General features: G+C 36.4%; 1 protein-coding gene across 3 annotated transcripts in view; it reads right to left on the bottom strand.

Annotated features, from left to right (window-relative positions):
• Nucleotides 1-3,555: 3,555 nt before the first annotated feature.
• LOC136826621 (E3 ubiquitin-protein ligase Siah1-like) overlaps nucleotides 3,556-21,666 on the bottom strand; it is a 50,169-nt gene continuing 32,058 nt past the window's right edge. The window contains exons 4-6 of one of the 3 annotated variants that reach the window (XR_010849672.1): nucleotides 19,131-19,310; nucleotides 18,769-18,985; nucleotides 3,556-6,865 (exon numbers count right to left, since the gene is read on the bottom strand). Coding sequence is in view for 2 of the 3 variants with exons in the window: in XM_067083911.1 (XP_066940012.1) it covers nucleotides 19,133-19,310 (178 nt within the window). In the remaining variant the exon portion in view is untranslated. Of the gene's footprint in view, nucleotides 6,866-15,407; nucleotides 18,986-19,130; nucleotides 19,311-21,666 lie in introns of those variants that run through there. The other 2 variants (XM_067083911.1, XM_067083912.1) reach the window with 2 other exon arrangements.

The following is a 21,666-nucleotide window of genomic DNA, read 5'->3' as shown; positions in this document are numbered from 1 at the left end:
GTGGAAATGCTGAAGTATTCCAAGACAAAACTATCAGTTCTCTCTGCCTAATAAAGCCTCAGTATTTGCAGCTGAGTTATGTGCAATAGCATCAGCCATAAAAATAATTAAAGAAGCCTCATTTAATAATTTTGTGATTTATAGTAACTCCAGAAGTGCCATTCAAAGTTACAATCCAAAAAAACAATATTGTACAGCAGATTAAGTTTTCACTCCATAAGTTATATAATAATGGAAAAAATATTGAAATATGTTAGATCCCTGCTCATGTAGGATAAAAGGAAACAAGGAGGCTTATAAAGCAGCTAAAGAGGCAGTCCACATGACAAGAGCAAATGTAAGTATCCCTATTAGTGACTATATGATATATAAAAACAATCATTGTAAATAAATGGCAAAATGTATGGAATGAAGAACCTGAAAATAAATTATTAAAATAAATAAAATTTAGTGTTAGAAAATGGAGTTCATCATATCAGAGAGATGGACATGCACAAGTAATTCTGACTCGTCTCCAAATAGGCCATACTTGTCTGACACAAGACACTTAATGAGCAGCCCACATAGCCCTGCTCCCGAGTGCTCAGAGTGCAAGGTGATGATAATGGTCAGACATGTGTGAATGCCCAAAGTATGACCAGCAACAGCTGTCAACTTTTGGAAATAAATCAAGGAGGGAAATTTTATCAGAATCTTCTACATTTTCAGTAATTCCAATTTTAATGTTCATGAACTGTTTTTTAATTAATAAAATATCAAAAGATAATAATAAATATACGAAAACCCTTAGAGCATTTAAAGCATTTTAAAACAAAATTTTAAAATGTTGCTTAACTTACTGTGAACTTTAATATACCTTTTTATTGTGTATATATGGAAACTTGAGCAAAAGTATTTACAGTGTGAGTGTGTTCCAGTATGAGAGCATGTGCCTTTGTGCAGTTTTTCATTTAATTTTCATTCATTCATCACCATACTGAATGACCTATTTTGTCCCAATGCTTAGCCTCTGGCCTAGGCCTGGTATGTCATGCAAATCCTTCGGGCCACCCATATGAGAGCTGATAGTCAGCTCAGTGGTCTGGTTAAACTATTTTAATAATAATAATGTAATCTTGCAGGCTGGGTCATTAGTGGGAGAATGGGTCGGTGCTTACATCTCTCCTCTTCCCGCAGGAGCCACAGACTCTAGCCAAAGTACTCGAATGAGCTGTGAGACACCCAGATAATTCCAGATAGTTACAATACCTGCTGAACAACCACCACAGGTCCTCACGAAAAGATGTCGAGGGAATTGTGGGTGACATCCTCAAGTAGAATGAGGTAAAGGTAATCTAATGGCACCAGACTGTCATCCTCATTACATGTTGGACCAAGTTCTGGGAGGTGGGAGAGGGGCCATTGCTCCTAATCTGATGTCTTGAGTTCATGGACAGGTCAGAGAGTCCTTTGCACTATTGGGGGCCTCACAAGCTTTGGAGATTACCTACTGCAACCAGAAATGGTGTTCTCGGGTACCTCCTCGGGTACCTCCTCTTTGTTACGTCCCATACTCACGGAAAGGTGCTTGCACTTTGGTCAGAGATTCTTTGTAATTTTCAAGTAACTTTAAGGGCACAAACCTGGCACAGCAACATCTCATCTGCCTCTCCATTGTAAGAATTGTAAGACCTATGGAAGAAGCAAGGTGAAGAATTGCAGGAATATGCCCTCTTCCTCGCATAAAAAGAAAAGTTTCAGAAGCCCTCTCACAAGTCCCATCAGAAGTAGCATGTCTGCTATAAGTAGGGTTGACAGGGTTTTCTGAGCATGCTCCAACACCAGTGCCTTCTGGTTTTCCTTTCCAGACTTGAGAAATGCCGTGGATTCTCTCTCTGGTTTTAGCAGAGGTACACAGAAGGCAATGACACCACCACCTCACTTGGCTTGGGCATGAATTTAGAAAATGCATTCACATGTAACAGGTAGCTGCTGTATGATAATGCAGGTTATGGCAGGAGGTGCATGGTTCTTCCAGAATTCCCAATGTGCACATGCACGACAGCATGCATGAGCTCTCATCCAGTTGCAAGGAGTTCTACAGGAGGGTTGACCACTATTCAGAGCATGCTTGTTCCATTCATGAGTCAAACCTCAGATCATGGTTTGATGACGAGAACTGTTAGGTCTGATTGGTGTGCACATATTCCCTAGAGCATTCATCTGGGCAGACAGACTTGTGTGTCATTCTATCTTGCAGGAATGGATCAGATTCATGCCTAGAGGATTTGGTAGGACCTGAACGTCCCTCTCCTTCAAAACCTCTTCCAGCGTAGTTGTAACAGAGGTCGAGTTCAATTCATAACACTGAGTACCATTGTACTTGACTGTCACCTTGACAAATACCATTTTAAAAGACATTTCAAGTGCCGTTCAATGAACTTTCAGTAAACCAAGTACAAAACCATTCAGCAGGCGTACAAGGCTGGCCGAAAGGACTCTTGACAAATTTTAACTTGGGGAATTAGGTATAGTATTTGCCTCTTGTTGTCAATAGAAAGCTGAGAGTCACACAAAAATTCATAGGTAATATTGCATGAAAAGACATACCAGTATCATTTACCTTAGTTCCAGAGTGCCATTCAACTTGCTCTCAACAGATGGAATACTCTTCAACCAACTTTCTCAAGACCAGATCTTCCTCAGCAGATTCTCAACAGGCTGGTTGCCCTTCAGCCAATTTTTGGCAGGCCAGCCACCCTACAGCATTTTCTTGACTGATCATGCACACTTCAGGCAGTTCTTGACAAGCCAGGTAACTTTCATCCAGTTCAGGACATGCTCAGCACCTTTCAGCTGATTCTTGACAGGCAGGGGATCACTTTCAGCTTATTCTTGACAGGTAGGGTATCCTTCAGCCAATCTCTGACAGGCAGGGTACCCTTCAACCAACAATTGATAGGCAAAGAACCTTCAGCTGATCACCATCAGTTACGGTACCCAATAGTTGACTCAACAAGTAGGGAACCCTTCAGCCAAGTACTCCTCCATCTCTCAACATGGGTGCTCATGAGGGAATAAATTACAGGACAACTTGACATGAGTTAGACTGAAAAGAAAAGAAATTCAATACATTATGCTAGTAAACCATAGCAATGTAGCATGGTTATTACTAATACGCCAGATGATTACTTTCTTATGGTAAATTAATTGGCACTGGTAATGTCTCATGACTGGCATTATAGCAGAAGTAAAATAACGGCTTTGTGTTTATGGAAAATGAAACTTGAGATACTTTTTGTTTTCCTTATCACATTCTTGGATTTCTCGTGATAAGCCAAATGGATATGCTGAAAACAACTATAATTAAGAAATTGGAATGGAATGGAATGGAATATAAAATTTAGGCCATAAGCCAAGCACTGGGATGTATGAGGCCATTCAGCACTGAAAGGGAAATTGTAGAGTAAAAAGGTTTTAAAGGTGTGAAAGGAGGAAAATCTTGCAGTTGCACTGTGAAACAATTCTTAGGATAGGGTGGAAAATAAGATGGAGGGGAGTGAAATAAAAGTACAATAATGCCAAAATTTTATTGTTACAATACTACCCTCCATAAGCACAAGGCCATTTAAACTTGTTCTACAAGCATGTTATCCAACATACCTGAATCTCTGTGAAATACATAACAGCAAAATTAAAGTTCTGATTTGAGCATATGTTGATTGTCCCTAAGGAACACTTATTTATTTTTTTTTTTAATTTCTTCTGTGCTGTTATTTTTTTATTTACATTTACTATTATGGCACCGGTGGGTAACATATCCAATCCTTCAGTGCCTCAAGATGAGGACAAAGAACAGATGCATAGTTCTAACCACCACTAACAGATTATAAAAAATGGCACATCCTGCAGTTCCATTACCTGCACTTGAATTCCAAAATTTAAAGGGACAGTTTTAAATGTCAAAAATGCAAAATACAAAATTAAACCCTCAAAGTTCTAAAGCCATTCAAATAATCATTCTTGTTACCACACACAAATAATAAAAGCTATTCTAATCCTTAAAAAACAGTAGTACTCCCCAGTAACAAGACCATAATTTACAGAATTTGTCAGATAACAGCCAATACCCCAAGTTCATTCTGAGATTTACAGTGCTAAAAGCTCTGTGAAAAATAGTTTTGAGTAAAATAATTTTTTAATTCTATTGCTTATTCACTTAAAAGTAAAGACAAGTTTCAAATGTTACAAAAATAAAGTCTATCTAATTTAGAAGGAAGACAAAAGCAAATAATTTTCTGTGCCATCCACATACAAAAATTGTGTCATAATAAGTTTTCATTTTAGGCATAAATATGCTTACTGTTTGTTTCTTACCACATGAATGTTTTACTTTTAAAAATATCATTACAATTTATTCAATTCACGACCAACCTGTGAGTTTATCATGGATAAACCTGTCTCTGATAGCACACACCCTAAAGCATCCAGCATCAGACCAAACTGTGCAAGTCACACACAGAAAGGGATTACCTAACAACTGTCTTTACATATCCTTCTTAAAGCCTACACTGCCAAAGCAAATATAATTACAGCACTACGTAAATATAATTTGAAAAGCAGTGTTAAGATCTTGCATCATTAGGGTAGTTAAAAACTTAAAAAAAAAAACTTAGCATTGGTTATCACACTGTACAGTCAACATTGACTTCAGTTAGAAACTTTAAAACCTAATGGGAAAAATAATATATACATGCAGCATTCAGCATTCACACCTTGCCTACATGATTCAAAAGCACTACAAGCTTAAAGTATGGTATACAGAATAACAAGGCATGTTTTGACTGCTACAGTACACAAAAGTATGCATTTCTTGCAGGATAAAGCACTTGTTACAATGTAACAATGCGCTTTGGATAAATTACCAATATTTTAATAAATATTTTTATTTTTATTTGGAGATTAAGGCTTGCATCAGTAAAGAATTGATATATTAGTAATGCCATTATCTACAAAATAAAATATACAATTTACAAAAAATAATCAGAAAGACATTTTATACTTACAATTACAGTATCATCAAAATGCATGTAATAAACTAGACAATTAGTGAAATGGTATTAGTAGATCAATTTTATGTCAGTTTACTGGGACAAAAAATTTTAAAATTTTGCTTCCACTCATAAAATTCTCTCTTCCTCCCTGTTAATGCAGCATACTTTTTGAAAGTAAACATACACATGCACTACTGTATTTAAATTCTGTACAAGAACAGGACATGAAAAAGTTATACCAGAACCATTATCAACAAAAGCATTACTGGATATAAATGGCCAACAACCCAATACCAATCCATCAACGTCTTCACACTAACTATAGCTATGCATGCAGGGCTCTTCCTTACACAACCATAACTAAAAAGTAGATTTCCTTCACTTGTGTTCCTACTCTACAAGAGGGAGTCATGTAAAAGAAATTACAACAAGAAAAAATAACCTCAGTCACCACTTTGTAATAAAAGTTACACAATTTCCAAAGTCCCAGGGTATTCATCAGTATTTATTATCCTGGAATAGAGCTCGATAATCCTGGAAAGCTGCATATTATGGTAATTTTCTTAACTTATTCCATTGTTAAGCATTTCATCAAAAGCTTTAAGATGCATTACATCACAAAATAAAAAGTATACAATATTAGATGAGAATGAAGACTGCAGTTCTTAAAAGTTGTTAGCATAACCAACTTAACCATTACATATACTAATTAGTGGCATTTTAAGTAATTTGGGTACAGCAGAGGTAATATATAATAATGAGTTAACATTCTTGACTCTCATAAGGCTAGGCCAAATAAATTATACCTATGAAATCTTTCAGATCTTGTTTAATAAATTAAAACTCCAAAAACATAATGATTAGAAGAAGTTAAATGTTGAAGATTCTGGCAGTTTAAAAGATTTCTTCCCCATTGGACAATAAAAAAAATCAAGTTCATTTAAAGTGTTGTTCTCCATTCCCAACATTCTGGGACTGGGTCACGTGGGTTGTTCAACACTACTACCCATAGGTCAAATATCTGAGTGTGACCAACTCTAAGACAGGCAGATAATTTCAATGTGACACTTTCTTCTTGTATTGAAGGTGCCACAATCCAACTATGGGTGCAATCTACTTGAATATGTTAACAGAGCTTAACATGTAGTAAAAATGACAGACTCCAGCGATGGTAAACAATCACCAACTGGAATGATTTGATCTGATCATAGCAGTTGCAGCTTTTGTCTAGCTTACCAGCATCTTCACTTCCTTTAATATCACTGTCAGCAGGGGTCCAACATTCATCAACATTTACAATGGCTTCTGATTAGTGGAAAATATTGGGAAATTTCCCAACAAAAAGTTTTTTAAGAATACGAAAATAAAAATTTGTTTTAAGAGCGCCTGTTTGGGGAGACGCCTGTTTGGGGAGCACATATGCACAGAATTAGAACTATCTGCAATTTGTTGAACTTTAAAGAAAGACATTACATCAATATAAAATCTCACTTCCATCCAAAAATATAGTCATAGAACAAAACAACATGACATAAAGTTATTACAGTATAGCCTTTGTTCAAGGTGCTCTTGAAACTTAGTTCTTATTATGTCCCCTTTACTGCCAAAAGCAGAACAGCAAGACTCCAATTAGTAATTACATATTTCCACAATGCAATCTTACAACACAATCGTGGCAGTTATACACATTATTATATCTTCTAAATGTACTGTGGTACAGGTATATACCCAACTTTTATATCACAAGCTGACCAAATAAGTTTCCTTTAATGCATCAGTGCCATGAACATTACATGTATTTACACTACACTCAGGTAGCCAGCATCATCAACCTGAAAAATAGTCTCGTCAATAACGTCAAGAGGTCATGGCAACCACAACATATTTCTTACATGGTTATACTAGTAAGCATTTTTTCTTCAAGCCTGAAAATCTTACTGTTGCTTAGACTTGCTGAAGGTGAACAGTTAATTAGTAAATCCTTCATGAGCTGGTACTTAATCACTTTACTATTAAAATGATTGGGAGTGATAGTGCAACAAATTAAAAATTAATAATTTTTGACATATCCAATTTTGTCAATTATCACTGTAATAAGTATATGTATTGAAAGTAAACATCCCAAGTGAATTTCAGAACTATGCCCACTTCACCTTTTCTTTACGGATGCACTACCAAATACAAACCAGTATCATACAGAAAGCTTCATCTATGGTGTACAGTACTACACTGAAAACATCTGATGACCAAGTGTCACATGAGCAAATAACTGCTTATTAACAGAACAAAAAATTTTTACCAAATCTCTACAATAAAACCTTCCCCAATTCTGTGTATCTTAAACAAGCTAAAATTAACCTTTATTACTCAAGTTATGATGGATCTTAACATTTCCCACCCCAAACCGATGGTTCAAACTATTTTCCAAAGAAATAGAAAATAAGAATGAAAACAATTTTTAATGTCCTGAAAAATACTCATTAAATAAAGCAACAAATTTATGCCTTCATAAGCATTAGTCCTTACTTTTGTTCAAGTACAATATTACACAGGTGATATTACGAGAAAGAAAAAAGGATTACTACTGTACAATAATGAAAAAAAAAAAGCTTCCAGAGTAATTTGCCCATTTAAAATGAAATAACCCAATTCCCAGTAATCAATATGAAAGGAAATTCATCAAAGATTAAAATTAGAATTACAGGCAGTCCTCGGTTATAACCGGCAGGGGTTCCGTTCTAGGGGTGTGATAACCGAAAATTGCCACTAACCGAAAATCGGCGATTTTTGGCGCTTTTTCAGCGATTTTCGGACTTATCGGCACCGAAAAGTGCCGATTTTCAGTTATCGGTGCCTCTGCTAGGTATGTATTGGCGCCAATACCCAATTATTGGCGCCGATAAGTGGAAATTGGCGATTTTCTTCACTAGAGAAGTGCCATAAAACCGGATCGCCATTAACCGAGCCCGCCGTTAACCGGGGACTGCCTGTAGTTTGATTATTAGGCCACTGACTAATGACAGAAATACTAATTAAACAAAGTACAGTATTGTATCACATTAATTTTGTTACCCACAGAAAAATATTCTGCTCAATTTAAAAGACAGAAAAGTACCTTCTCAAAGTACAGATAAAGGATCACACATTATTGTTGACATGGGTATCTGATATTGCTTGGCTGTTCTTAATACCCATTCGGCATTTAATTGTAGTCCTAAAACTCAGTACCTCAGCAATTTCTAACTGCTACTATGCAACTTGATAAACTTTTTAAACCATTATTGCTTCATTACATCTTAACTATATATATCATAAAACTAAAGGTTAATTTCTTTTCCTACAATTTTCTAAATTTCTGTTTTTAGTAAAAACAATTACTTTGCAAAAGTTCTTTAGATTAATTATTGCTTGCTTCTCTCACAGGTATAAATGTTGCTTTTCTTCACGTGTTTAACAGCTTTTCACAATAATACAACAAATTCTGGAACATTACTTAGAGTCCAGGACCTAGTAACATGTTACATTGTTTAAAACTACAGTCATCCCTTGACAAGTTTAGTCCTTCACACCCCTCCCCCTAGATACATAAAAATCACAGTTCCAAATCCCCTACATAAAATGGGAAAATAAACTGTATTAAAGGGTATCTGCATATGTACAGTAAATACTGCTTAAAATTCCTGCTGTATACAGTTCATACTGTAAAGCATCATAATGTCCCAGTAAAGATACCCCTGCTGGAGGTCTTTGAATGGGGGGAGGGGGCAGTCCTCAGCCTTTGAAGGGGACCCACTTCAACTCTCTACAAGATAAGGTGTTCCTACAGAAAGCTCTGGATAAGGAACCAAGAGGAGATGTGCTTCCTCTTCAGGATATCTCCTTAGTGGAGGCCCTTAACTGGGTCTCGGGCATCTTTCGCAACAATTGATTGTCTCTGCCCTGCATGAAGCTCTGGTGCTGCTTTGAGAGCTGATGATAATGAACCAGCTTTCAAGACCTTTCGATAATCAAAAGGACATGTAAGTTCAAGGCAAAAGAAGAGGGTACAATATACCTAAGGCCCAAATCATCCAGTGCTTGGTCTTCAAGGCCTAAATTTCATAATCAATCAATCATTACTTACCCACCACTTATTAGAGCTCCAGGAAGGAAGTTTTATAACATCTGAGTGTGTCCATCTCAGGAGCCCTAGCCATTTTTTTTTACCATGAAGGCCATCACCAAGCACACGCATGCATCATTTTCTCCAAATCTTGTCACTTGGCCATTTCACAATATTGATGCTTACAAGAGGGTTCTTCAAAGTCAGTGTTGTTGACCTAACACAATGGTTCCCCAATGGGGCCACTTCTCTTTCAGCTGAAGGGAATCCATCTAAGAACACTAGAGCAAGAGCTATCAGCTCATTCTCTTTTAGTTGTGCCTCAACCTCCTTGTCCATTTGAAACTGTACCAGCTACTGAACATGGTGCTGAAGATAAGATGCACCATTCAATGGACTTTCTGAGCCACTATTTGCCACTGGTATCTAATATTCCCTTTTCTGACCCATTTCCTGATGCTTTAATTCGAGACTAGAGGGTGAATTTACATCTACTGTAACAAGGGTTGCTATTTATCTTGAAGGCTCTTCATCTTCTCCATCCTCATCCCGGTTAAGTCCCAGGTTCAGAGTCATCCTTCTTGGTGTACTCTCCTACAGGCACAGGCAGTCCACAGACTCTACTCCAGGGCAAAATCAGTCATTCCAGTCCCAACTGTCCTTCCTCTGTCAGCATAGTCGCTCCTTTTCTTGGGACCACTTGCTGCTTTGTAGCCCAAGAAAGCCCAGGTAAGGGATTATAGAATATGAAGTTCTGGAGTCCACTTTGGGGACTCCTCCTCCAGTGGAAGTGTGCCTTCAGCAATCCTGGCAAGCTTAGGAGGATTAGGGTGGAAGATTGGGTGGTCAAAATGGTTCAGGTAAGCTTTCATCTGCTGTTACTGGCAGCAGCCCCCTACCTCTCTGGCTTCCCTTTGCCTTCTAGAGGTATGCATCAAACTGAGAGAAGATGCATGTCCTGGACAACAAGGTCTCCTCCATATAGCAAAGGGGACTATCAAGGAAGCTCTGTCAGGGTTGCTGGGGTTCTACAGTCAGCTCTGTCAGGGTTGCTGGGGTTCTACAGTCAGCTCTGTCAGGGTTGCTGGGGTTCTACAGTCACCTATTTCATCCTGGAGCCTAAAGGAGTTGGAGACCAATCACAGACATCAGCCATCTCAAGAAGTTTTATCATCTGGCCCCATTTCAGATGAAAACTGGAGTCCATACAGAGGTCAGTTTAGAAGATAGACTTCTTGGCCTTACTTAATCTCAAGGAAGCATAATTTCACATCTATATCCATCTCTCATCAAAGAAGTTCTAAGGCTCAAGTCACAAAGATGACAGTTTCAAATTTTTGCCCCTAGCTTCAGTCTCTTTATTGTCCCTCAAGTGTTTGCAGGGCTCTGGGTATGGTCGTGGCTTGAGCTCAAGGCTCCAGCTATATCAATACCTGGTTGACTGGCTTGTCCTCAAATCTTCCAAGGATCTTTTAGTCATCTGGGCACCATTCTTACTTTATGTCAATCTCTGGTGCTTCAGGTTAATCTGGATAAGTCAGATCTGTTCTCTTCCATTCTTATTATGTATGTCTGCATACTGACCAAACAGTGCTAAAGTTGGAGGGATGGCCTTGAAGAAGTTTGTGCCCCAACCTCTAGATTCACTTTCTGCAACTCCAGTTTGAGTGTTGCTCAAAAACCATCACCATTTCTCAGTTTGTCCAGGTCCTAGTCAAAGACAAAAGTGCTTTACTGATATTTGCTGTTGGCCGCAGGAAAGTCATCTATTACAGAGGTTCCTTGGGTTATGCCAGGCCCATACATGCTGCTGTTCTTGAACATCTTGACTCAGCTGAGGAGCTCTTCTCTTTGACCTACAAGTGTAAGGTTATTGGCTGCTAGCAGAACCACATCAATTTCCTCAATCTGTGGGCTGATTTCCTTGGTCTACAAGTAATTCTGACTTCCTCTTTCAACCGAAGCATAGGGTCATGTCCAACAACTGCCTGCCTGTGGAATTCACAATCCCTTTACCTGCTGGCCACAGAGATCTTTGATTGGAATATAAGTTTCATGCTACCACTGTTCTGAGGTGAATATTTGCAGGCATCCTCGGTAGGTGCCATTTGATCCCTCTTCAAAGGTCTTTGCAACCTGATGTGTGCAAAGGTCTCTGGCAGGTCTGGGGACTTTGCTGTTGGATCTGTTCACCACATCACTGAACACGAGGTTTATTCTTTACTGCTCTCCACAGCCAAATGCAGCAGTTCGGTGGTGGACGTGACGCAGCTGGTTTGGGATATCCTAGAAGTTTATCTCTCCTCCACTGAACCTTCTATGGCAGGTTCTGGCAAAGTTTCAGGCATTAGCCAAACCCTTATGACTGCTCAATCCCTTGAGGCTCCGGTGTGACTAATTTATAGGCCTTCTGGATCTTGTTGTCAACTGCCCCAAAGTCATCCTGACCTGACAGCATCTCTTCAAACTTCCACACTTCCAACACTTTTCACTCCTGGCCATAAGTATGGTATCTTCACACAGCATTGAGGTTATCAGGTGTACCTTCCGACAGAGGCTTTTCAGAGGGCACTGTGGTACCTAACACAACCTACTACACCATTTACCCTTACCAGTGCCACTGGCAGCTTTGTTTCTTGGTGTGACGGGTGGGGTATTTCCCCTCCCAAGACCTCTATTTCCCCCTTAACATTTCCTATGTATTTACAAAGGCTATTAAGGGATATAGGACTTTTCTCTCGTCAGTTTTCCTTTAGCACTGTAAATCTGGGTAACGATCAAAGTAAGATACTTCTACCCTGTTCTGCCATTTTGGTCAGTCTCTTCTTAGGGCTTGGGTTCTACATCTTTGTGGGATTTAGCTCTGGCACTGCACACTTTGTCCAGGCCTCCACATGAGCCTCTGCCCAATGCCACCTTGTTCAACCACACCATGAAAATTGGTTTTTTTTTGCTCTAGCTTCCTCAAAGTGTGTCAGTAAGGTTTATGTCCTAAAAGGGGATGCATCAAATTGCAGTAAGTCATCTTCAAATCTTTCACTTGCCCGAGTTTTTGCAGACTCTAAAAGGTGAGTGTCATGTCTGTCTTCTTCAATGTCCATGCTCTGCCACCTTGCCAGGTGACAATGCATTGCTGTGCCCTGTGGGTGCAGTCAGAGCATAACTGCAGCAGACTTAAGAAGTTCATCTGGCCTCCTGCTGCATCTTCCTTTAAATAGGTGATCAACAATTATCTGTGTCAAATAATACAATGTCCTTTTGGCTCCACCTGGTTATCTCTTGGGTTTACTCTCATGTCACTCATCAAAACTTTTCATTATTCCCCCCAAAATTAAAAGCACATACCATACAAGCTATTTCTTTTTCTATGGCCTTTCAATTCACTTTAAAGCGCACTGCCATTCTTCGAGCTCCCAGATATTATTCATATCTCATTTGTGTATTCATTAGGCCCTACTGTCATGGACAGCTTATTTTAAAAAGTTTAGAGGAATCACATTCCCTCATCCTCATTATGATTCTCATCCCTCATATACTTGGCACTAGATGGAGGCATGGCTTCCACGGTACTGGCCATCATGCCTATGCCTGGTGAATGGTGTACCATCCATCAGTCTCATTTTCGTAGGGTACAACTCACTGTTTTACTGTAAGCCTGGGCCTGTTGGATTATAACAAACTCTACTATACAGTCATAATTACCCTACTTGGGAGAAGTAGCGCTGGGCTCTTGATGTCATATCCCTCTCCTTCATGTCTCTTCTTGCTTGTCCTTGTCCACCTCCTAAATAGCTACTCAAGCATTTTATTGCTCAACATATTTGTATGAACAGACAATGCTTATAAAAAAAATTTTTCATAAAAACCCATTAAACATAACTGAGTGCCCTCCTCACTTCCCCACACTCATCTACCTCTAAGGTCATGGAAGAAAAAGTAACTGATATGTTCCTTGGGGGATATCTGATCATGCCCATTTGGGCTACCTTCTTTCTTGGTCAAGAAAAGTGGACACAGCTGAGATCCACTGTATAAATGTAAGGCATCTTATGACTAATAAGTTTGTATCAAAATTGTGTTTCATGTTATGCAGGTATAAACATTGCTCAGGAAGTTCCCAGACCTTTATTAATTATTTTCTCAAGCACATTTTTAACTTCACTTAGTTACACACAAGTTGAGGGCCAATTGTACCATATTACAATTTCTTTGTAAAGCATCATAATCTTACTTTACAACGGAAAAGTCACCCACACTGAAAATTAGCAAGCAATAAGGAATCTTTGAACTTTTAATTAAATTCCTTGCCATTTTCAACCAATTAGTAGATCTTTTAATTAAATTCCTTGCCATTTTCAACAAATTAGTATATCTTATGTCAGAAGTTTGAAAAAGCTAGAGGAAATTATTTACATTATGGCCATTTTTGTATTATGTCTACAATTTATGTCCATTTCATACTATATCTTTGCCATCTATAGCTATAAAATCCCAAACTAGAAACTTTTATTTTCCAAATGACTCATCAGTGCAAATACCTACAGAATCTCATTAGTACACTAATGTCTCGTATGCATATCAAAGACTCACAATTTTAATATCTCATCAAATGAAATGCAAGAGACTTCTCACATAATTACCATGGTATCATATAATCAAGTGATTCCCCTACATATCAAAACAGCATACCATCAGCCTCAGCTGTGCTACATTTTGTCTAAAAACCTTCAAGATTGCCTTTACTCTCTTCTCACGCAACTTAACCTTGTTTCCATTTTCACACATTTAAGAACAAATACTACATGTGACTCATATGAAAATCTAGATATGTGACTGAGTGAACTTGTTAAAACTAATTCATAATAACTAAGTAACTAAACAACATCAACAAAAAAGTCACTTAGACTTTTCTTACCATGTCTGCTCTACTCAGAAAAACTACTCTGAAAAGACTATTATGTATAAATTAAAGAGGGCCTGATGAATTTATTTGATCTCAACCCTTTGAGGTGGGAGGGAGAGGGGTAAAAAAACATTCCAGTTTGCATTACATTTATGAGCTTAAAAATAATTTTCTTTTATCACTTGCTGTAAATTCATCTTTCAACATACAATGCTGGTTTTGGTCTCATTTTGAAGCCAAACAATTATAATATACCATGGTAACTTTAAAAATTTAAAACAGCAAAGTCACCTAGTCATATATTGAAGTTAGCCAAGAACAGAAATCTCTCTTAATTTTCCAAATAATTATTTAAAGAACACAAGATTTATAAATTTCTTTTGTGCTACCAAAATGTGTAAACAGTCACCTTCTACCCATTACCAATTTTCATATTAGAAAATGTTCAGAAAAATAAGGAAAAATTTATGATTTTCTATTTTGGACTGATATAATGATAATCTCTTTGAACAGCCCACTTGCTTAGGAGACAGAGTTAAGCCATTCCCCACCACTCTAGACACATCATCCCAGTGCTAGCTGACATCCAAATATTTGCAATAAAAAATTTTTCTGACAAACTGTCACTTTTTGTCATCAGAATTCACCTATCATCTTTTCATATGTATAAGGCTACAGTTACTAAAAATTCTGATACATATGTATAAAGCAACAATAAACAAAAAATTCAAATTTTATTTTACTCTGAGGACTTGAACTGTTCTAAAAATTCATCAAAAGGTCTTACTTGTAATGCAAACTGTTCCAAACTAAGAAATGCTGGTTGAAATAAAACCAGAAAAATACAAGATATACATGTACTCACATTTGGCAGCAATATCAGGGAAAGTTCTTCTACTGCAAGAACATTAGACTTAAAACTTTTGGTTTTCATACACCACACTCACCTTCCAAACACCATGTGAGAAATGCCAATTTAAAGTACACTGGACTTATCACAAAAAAGGCAAAATTACAGTACTAAACCCTATAATGGCAGTAGAGACAATAAACCTTTGCCCTCCTGAACAATAAGAATTCAGAAAAGAAAGAGTTACATCTTAACTGCATTTACTTCAACTGAGCACCATGCATAATGAAATATTTTAAATATGACACCCATTTCTTGAAAAAAAAAAAAAAAAATCGTAAGTTTTTAGCCCTGATTTAATAAAAGCAGTGGCACTTTGCAAAATTTGTTTCCTACCTCTAAATCAGTGAGTTTTTCTATATTAATTATAAATAATTCACACAAATCTCATCCATCTCCTTTAGAATTCTCTCTATATTGCATATTAAAAAAGATACATTATGGAAAAATATAGGCAAATTTACTATCTCCATCATTTATTTCATCTCACCCCTAGCCCATGTGACTTATCTCATTGCATACAGTACTAAAAACAAGTCTTGCATTTTCATTAAAGTACTGCAGAGACAACAAGAAATTTCAATATGTCCCACACCTACTTGAAGCAGTCTCTTAACAATTTCAAGTGTAATACATGATACACAATTACACCACTGACAAAGCACTTTCGTCTACCCACATCAAATTACAGCACGTGCATTCATTCTACCACACAAACTTGTTGGAAACTTGAAGCCATCATACAAATGTGGCTGATGAAAATGCTCTGTATGCAATCTTAAAAGTAATTTGAGAAAATTACTGTATAAGTATAAATATATACTGTACTACATTGCACAGTAGAAAGGCAACCCATACACCTAGCCAGCATCAAGAATTAATAAAATTCATTAATATATATCTTTCATTAATTCATTAATATATATCTTTATAGTTAATCTTCTATGGTATAAGTGATGGTTTTTATTGTTTTCAGATTAAAAGCTATAATAAAAATAATTTTGAAAAAAAATAATGTAAGGTACCATTCAACTGATTTGCAAAGTTTGCAGGTCATGCATATACAGCAGTACAAGTTATTCTATTTATGTAGAATAACAAGCTTTATATAGAAAGATCAGTAATTATATAAAGCCTTTATTAAACTCAAGAAAGCATAATACTGTACTGTTTACAACCCTTCAAGAGTGACAGGTCAGAAAGAAAATTCATCTAATAAATAATTGTTTTTTTTCAAAGTGTAATATGGTATAATCAAAAGTGCTTTAAATGTATTTACGCAACCTTGAATTGCAAATGCATCTCATCTTCGCCCTCTTTCTTTCTTGCTCCTCTCCCATTACAATATTTACATTTATAGTATCCTCTACAGTAAAGGATTTATGTACAAAAATTTACTATGGCATCTTATAAATTACTATCTAAGAGAGAGTTCAGTGAGACAGTTCTGATAAGTAGCAGCTTTGGGAATTCCCTTTTCAGAATCAGTGGTATCAAATATCTACACATTTATTCAACCACAAGGATATTTTCACTCCTCATGAAGTGCTGTCCACATGAGTGGAACATGATATGTTCTCATTTCTGAATGGAGTCTGGTGAAATGCTGGACGTTCATAACCTTCATAAATACCAATATACAAAATGAAAGCAATGAGAAAAATACCATATTTCACATAACATCTTACCCAGTTTTCAGAACAAAATATGAATTATAAGTAGGCTTTAGCCTAGGCTGTCAGGAGCTTTTTAAACAGCTTACCAGTCGGAAAATGAGAAAGGTCATGTTATCTACCTAAATTAATAAGTTAATAACTTATAAGCTTAAATAAACTAAATATACACTAGAACTAATGATGATGAATAGCATGAGAAGAAAAATTAAAAATGAAATCTTTCATGACAATGTATACTATATTACACATATATTGCAGTGAAACTCCATTGTACTTCTAAACCAATAGCTTTTTATTTTGCTCTTTCAAATGACCACTGAAGAGGTAATGAAGTATTTCCAGTTGACCAAGTAAATAACTAACAATGACAAAAGAGATTTAACTAAAAGAAAGCTAGGCAAATTCATGTGCTCTAAAAAACACTGCAAATATTATAGCAAACAATTCTGGTGAATGGCTTCCAAAACTTTGTGCATATTTTCCAAATATTTGAAACTACAGCTTTACGAAATCCTAAAGCATCTATACTAATTTTATAAAGACTATTCAAATGAAAAGAAAAATAAAAAGACTATTCAAATGGAAAGAAAAAAAAAATTATAAGATGACTGCAGAATGTTAGATTCTTGGCCATACTTTAGTGGAAGATCATATTATGAAATTTAATCAGAGATATGCAGTGTCCAGCAGCTAAGAAACACACCAAGATCTCAAATATTGGGACTGTCTGGATGCGTGATGAGAAGGGATGAGGAACAGTTAGTTAGAAAAGTAGCAGATATGGAATTAATAGAAAAAAGAAAAGTAGGAAGGCCAAGAAAATCACGGAAAATGGAGATCCATGCAGATCTAGACCTGATAGGAGTTCCAGAAAAATGTGCACAAGACAGAAGAGTGTGGAAAGATATTATTTATTCTTAACTTCGTACAAGGGGAGCTAGACAAGAATGTTCATGAAGATGCAAAAATGTAAAACAGTAAAAGAAACAGAATATATAAAAACATGGGTCACAAAAACCAAAATGCAAATGAATCAAGCTGCAAATATATAGCAGTGGATACAGAAGAATCATAATAGTAAAAACATATTCCTGTCTTAAGGGAAATGAATGCAAAACAAGAACTTAAAACCTCCTTGCATTTCTCAAACTTGGTTTTTTACCTACTGCACATACAAACCCTAATTTAATATGTCACCTGAATTTTAACAAGCAAAATTCTTGGAAAAAACTACTGCACATACTCCAAAAACCATTTAATGTTAAGTTAGTACAGTATTAAAACAACGGTAAATTGTAGAACTTATCACATATGAAAATTTACATACAGGCATGAATGACATTGAAAAACAAGTTACTTTTCTACAGATCCCTTCTATCTAATGCAACCTAAATTAGCACTGCCAACAAGGCATTAACTAAAACTCAATGTCCCACACAAGGCTTGATGGAATAGCTATGTTTTGAGGTCCCAGTCTTCAAGGCTTCATGAAAAAAATATAACTCACAACCTACTTACTATCAGTATAAATCATCTGATATAATTTTTGAAAAGCCAACATATATGGCACACCATGCTGTCAACAACACAGCTGGGAAGCCTATCTCTTTTAGTTTGCCGTATACGACACCGTCATTACAAACAAACAAAAATCTGATGTTACAAAGATAACCTTCAAATAACTTGGTTTTAATTAAAACAAAAATACTTCCATAGCTAATAAAAGAAGTCTAATCACTCACAGATGATGGGGCCATTAAATAAATAATATTTTAAAACACCATGTGCACTTCTGTTACATGCTGTATTTACACAATGAATGTGGATTTGCTAATAAAATATAATTATTGTTTTAGCACTTATATGGACAAAGGATTTGCTAATAAAATATAATTATTGTTTTAGCACTTATATGGACAAAAACAGCTACCTGACCCAGGAAAATATCACTCGTCTCAAGACTACATGAAGAACTGAACTTCACTTAAAACCTATTTTTGAGCACAATGAAAGTAAATCTTTTAGAAAATGGACAACTGGAAATGCATCATATTCTTTCATTCCTAAGATTGCAAGCAAAGAGCCTTAATTGTACCTCATCGATTTTATAAACTGTCAAAAACGGGTGTAAATATTGGTCCCACCAGTTAAATTGAAGGCATTATGCAGGCTCTTGAAATCACATCCTCCCATACTTCCACAACGATGTAACCACTGTCTCTCTCAGCTGTGAGGCACCCAGGTTTACAACCACTGAATAAAATAACTTAAAGCTACTAAACTGGGCCATCACTTGTAATGTCATCCATTTTTTGAGCGGAGTGTAGGCTGGTGGGAGGCCAAAACCAGTTGCTATAAATTCTGTAACAGTAGACAGTGATTCATAGCATTACAATCATATAATGATGTTACATTCTTCTATATAAAACAGACATTTTTAAATAAGGAAAAAGTTCACAATATTTTCATTCTAAGCTGATCACTATTTTATGAAGGAGTAACTTACCTTTAGCACATGGATATTGTTACATTAATGCCCAAGTTTCCATTATCTGCAAACAACTGGGCCATCGATGTATCAAATACCATACAATCAGAATTCATTATCGCTGACTGAACACCCTCATGTATGGATCGTGGAGTAGCTTCCCACGTAAATCTCCTTCGTGGACCATTAAGCTCCAATCTAAGTTACCCATAATATTTTTATTTCAAAATGTAATAAATATCATTAATGAAACAATAATGATGCATAAATACAAAGTAATAATATTTCAAATAATACACTTTGTTTCAGAAGAATTCCATTACTTATAATTGGCCAAATTCATGGTCATGTAATCAGCAGACCCTACAATGTAGAAGGAGGATGGAAGTTGCCACCACATGTCCTTAGGAAGATCATTAGGTCTCTAGCAATGACCACAGCCAGTTTCTGTGTATCTGCGATAGTGAAACTGCTTTTATCCTTAGACTGACACTACCATTGAATCTGCTTCACTTATATTCTCTGTTGTGGATTTCATGGTTTTCATTTGTGTATTTCTGCCTATGCATTAAAGAAATTAATGTATTTTTACTTCAAGTTCAGATAGATAGAGAACTGCAGCTTATCACAAAGAGTAAAATTTTGTAACACAAAACACATTCATACAAAACTATCAACAAGTGCACTCATTTTCATTACTAATGTCACCTGTATATAACCAACTGTATAAAAATTCCTTGCTATATAACTAACTTGTTTTATCATAAACATACCAGTTACATAAAGACCACATCACAATTCAAAAAGGTGGTCAAGACATAACAAGTCACAAAACTGCAGGGGTCTGATTAATCCACTAGAATACCTTGGAGATTGTGCTGGTCTGCAACCAACACTTAAAAAAGTATTCTCGTGGGATGCCCCATGTAGTGGAACATCTACAAGTACATTAGGCAGTTTTTACTCCTCATGTCAACCAGCTATTGAGGCAAGATGCAGAAGCTCAATCCTAGATGGATTAAATACAAACAAGGGTGATGGTTCAAATGAAGTGGAGAAAGAGGACTGCACTGCCTCTCCCACCACTGGTAAAACTTGTCCTGCCTAGGCTTTGATCCCAATTAGTACAACCTTACCTCCTTATGAATAACACCCAAGATCAAAATTAGAAAAATAGAATGATATCACTAAGTACATGCATTCAAAATGGTTGTAATCTCAACATTCTGTTTAGATGCTGCATGGTGTGAAGGGCCTCTAAGAAATTCTTCCCCTTATGTCTTTCCTGTGCTTATCTTTAACAGAAGCTTCACCCACCTCTGCCCTCCTGTCTCTTAGTTCTCATCCAAGTAGGTCTGGATCTTCCAAATCACCTGATACACCAGCTGACACTCATATGCCATTCTAGCTTGGGTGACGGAAGGACATGTCCTCAGCCATCTCCATCTCTCCCTCATCATTGTCTCATCTACATATGGAACTTCCATTTCACTTCCATTTTTCTCATACGGTATAATTTCTCAATATCTTGCCAGTCTTCTTTAAGGGTAGTTTACAAATGGACAAAATCCCTTTTTGCTGAGAAGCAAACACCATAATGTTACTGGAGCATGGGTTCATGTAATAAAATTTTGTAATTAAACAGCATTAATGGAAACCTGACTTCTCCATTCAGTTATGGATGAGGTTCATTTTTATACCATAATTCACATCTATACAACAATACAGATCATACTGCGATATAATCTTACTTCTTCATGCAAATTCAGTTTGATTTCCAAATCTCATTCAACCTGTTCATTGTTTTGTCTTTTTTTAAATTTATTAAATCCGATCCAAGACAACTTGCATTGGATATCTCTGTTCCTAAATATTTGAAAGATTCAACATCAATCTTTTCACCATCTGGTATTACTTCATTTATTTCATCCCTTTGTATACACTCACCCTCAATATTTCTGTATTTCTCAGATTTACCTCTAGTCCCATCAATCTTGATAAACAACGCATTCTATTCAACAGTCTTGGTAAATCCTGTCGTGATTAGCTAACTAAAACATCATCTGTATATTTAAAGTCGGTCAACTTCCTAATCACTCTTATTTAAACCTTCAATTCCATCTCTGATCACTTTTTCCACTATAAAACCCATAAAAAAGGCAAACATCAAAGGTAACAACATTTTAATTTAGCACCCTACTATTTACAACAAATTCACTAAGCAGGACTTCACAACCATTCACCTTGCACCTACTTCATTCAAGGAAAATTTCATTTAGCTTTTGGTATTTAATGGGACCACAATGGTGATGCAAAACCTTCCAAAATACTGTTTGAAGATAGTGTTAAAGGCCTACTCACAATTAACAAAAGCCATCAGGAAGGAATTTTTAAATTCCATACACTGCTGCACAATATTTTTCTTAAATAATCTCTGATTTATGAAACTCCTGCCTTCTCTAAAACCAGCTTGTTCTCCAAGCACTTTGTCAACTTCTTTCTCAAGCCTATTAAGATTAAGCTGGTAAAACCAACGAACATACAATGTCTGTAG

The sequence above is a fragment of the Macrobrachium rosenbergii genome, chromosome 41 (assembly GCF_040412425.1).
Source record: "Macrobrachium rosenbergii isolate ZJJX-2024 chromosome 41, ASM4041242v1, whole genome shotgun sequence".
NCBI lineage: Eukaryota > Metazoa > Arthropoda > Malacostraca > Decapoda > Palaemonidae > Macrobrachium > Macrobrachium rosenbergii.
Note: the sequence above shows the minus strand (reverse complement) of the source record. Positions and strands in the feature narration are given on the sequence as shown.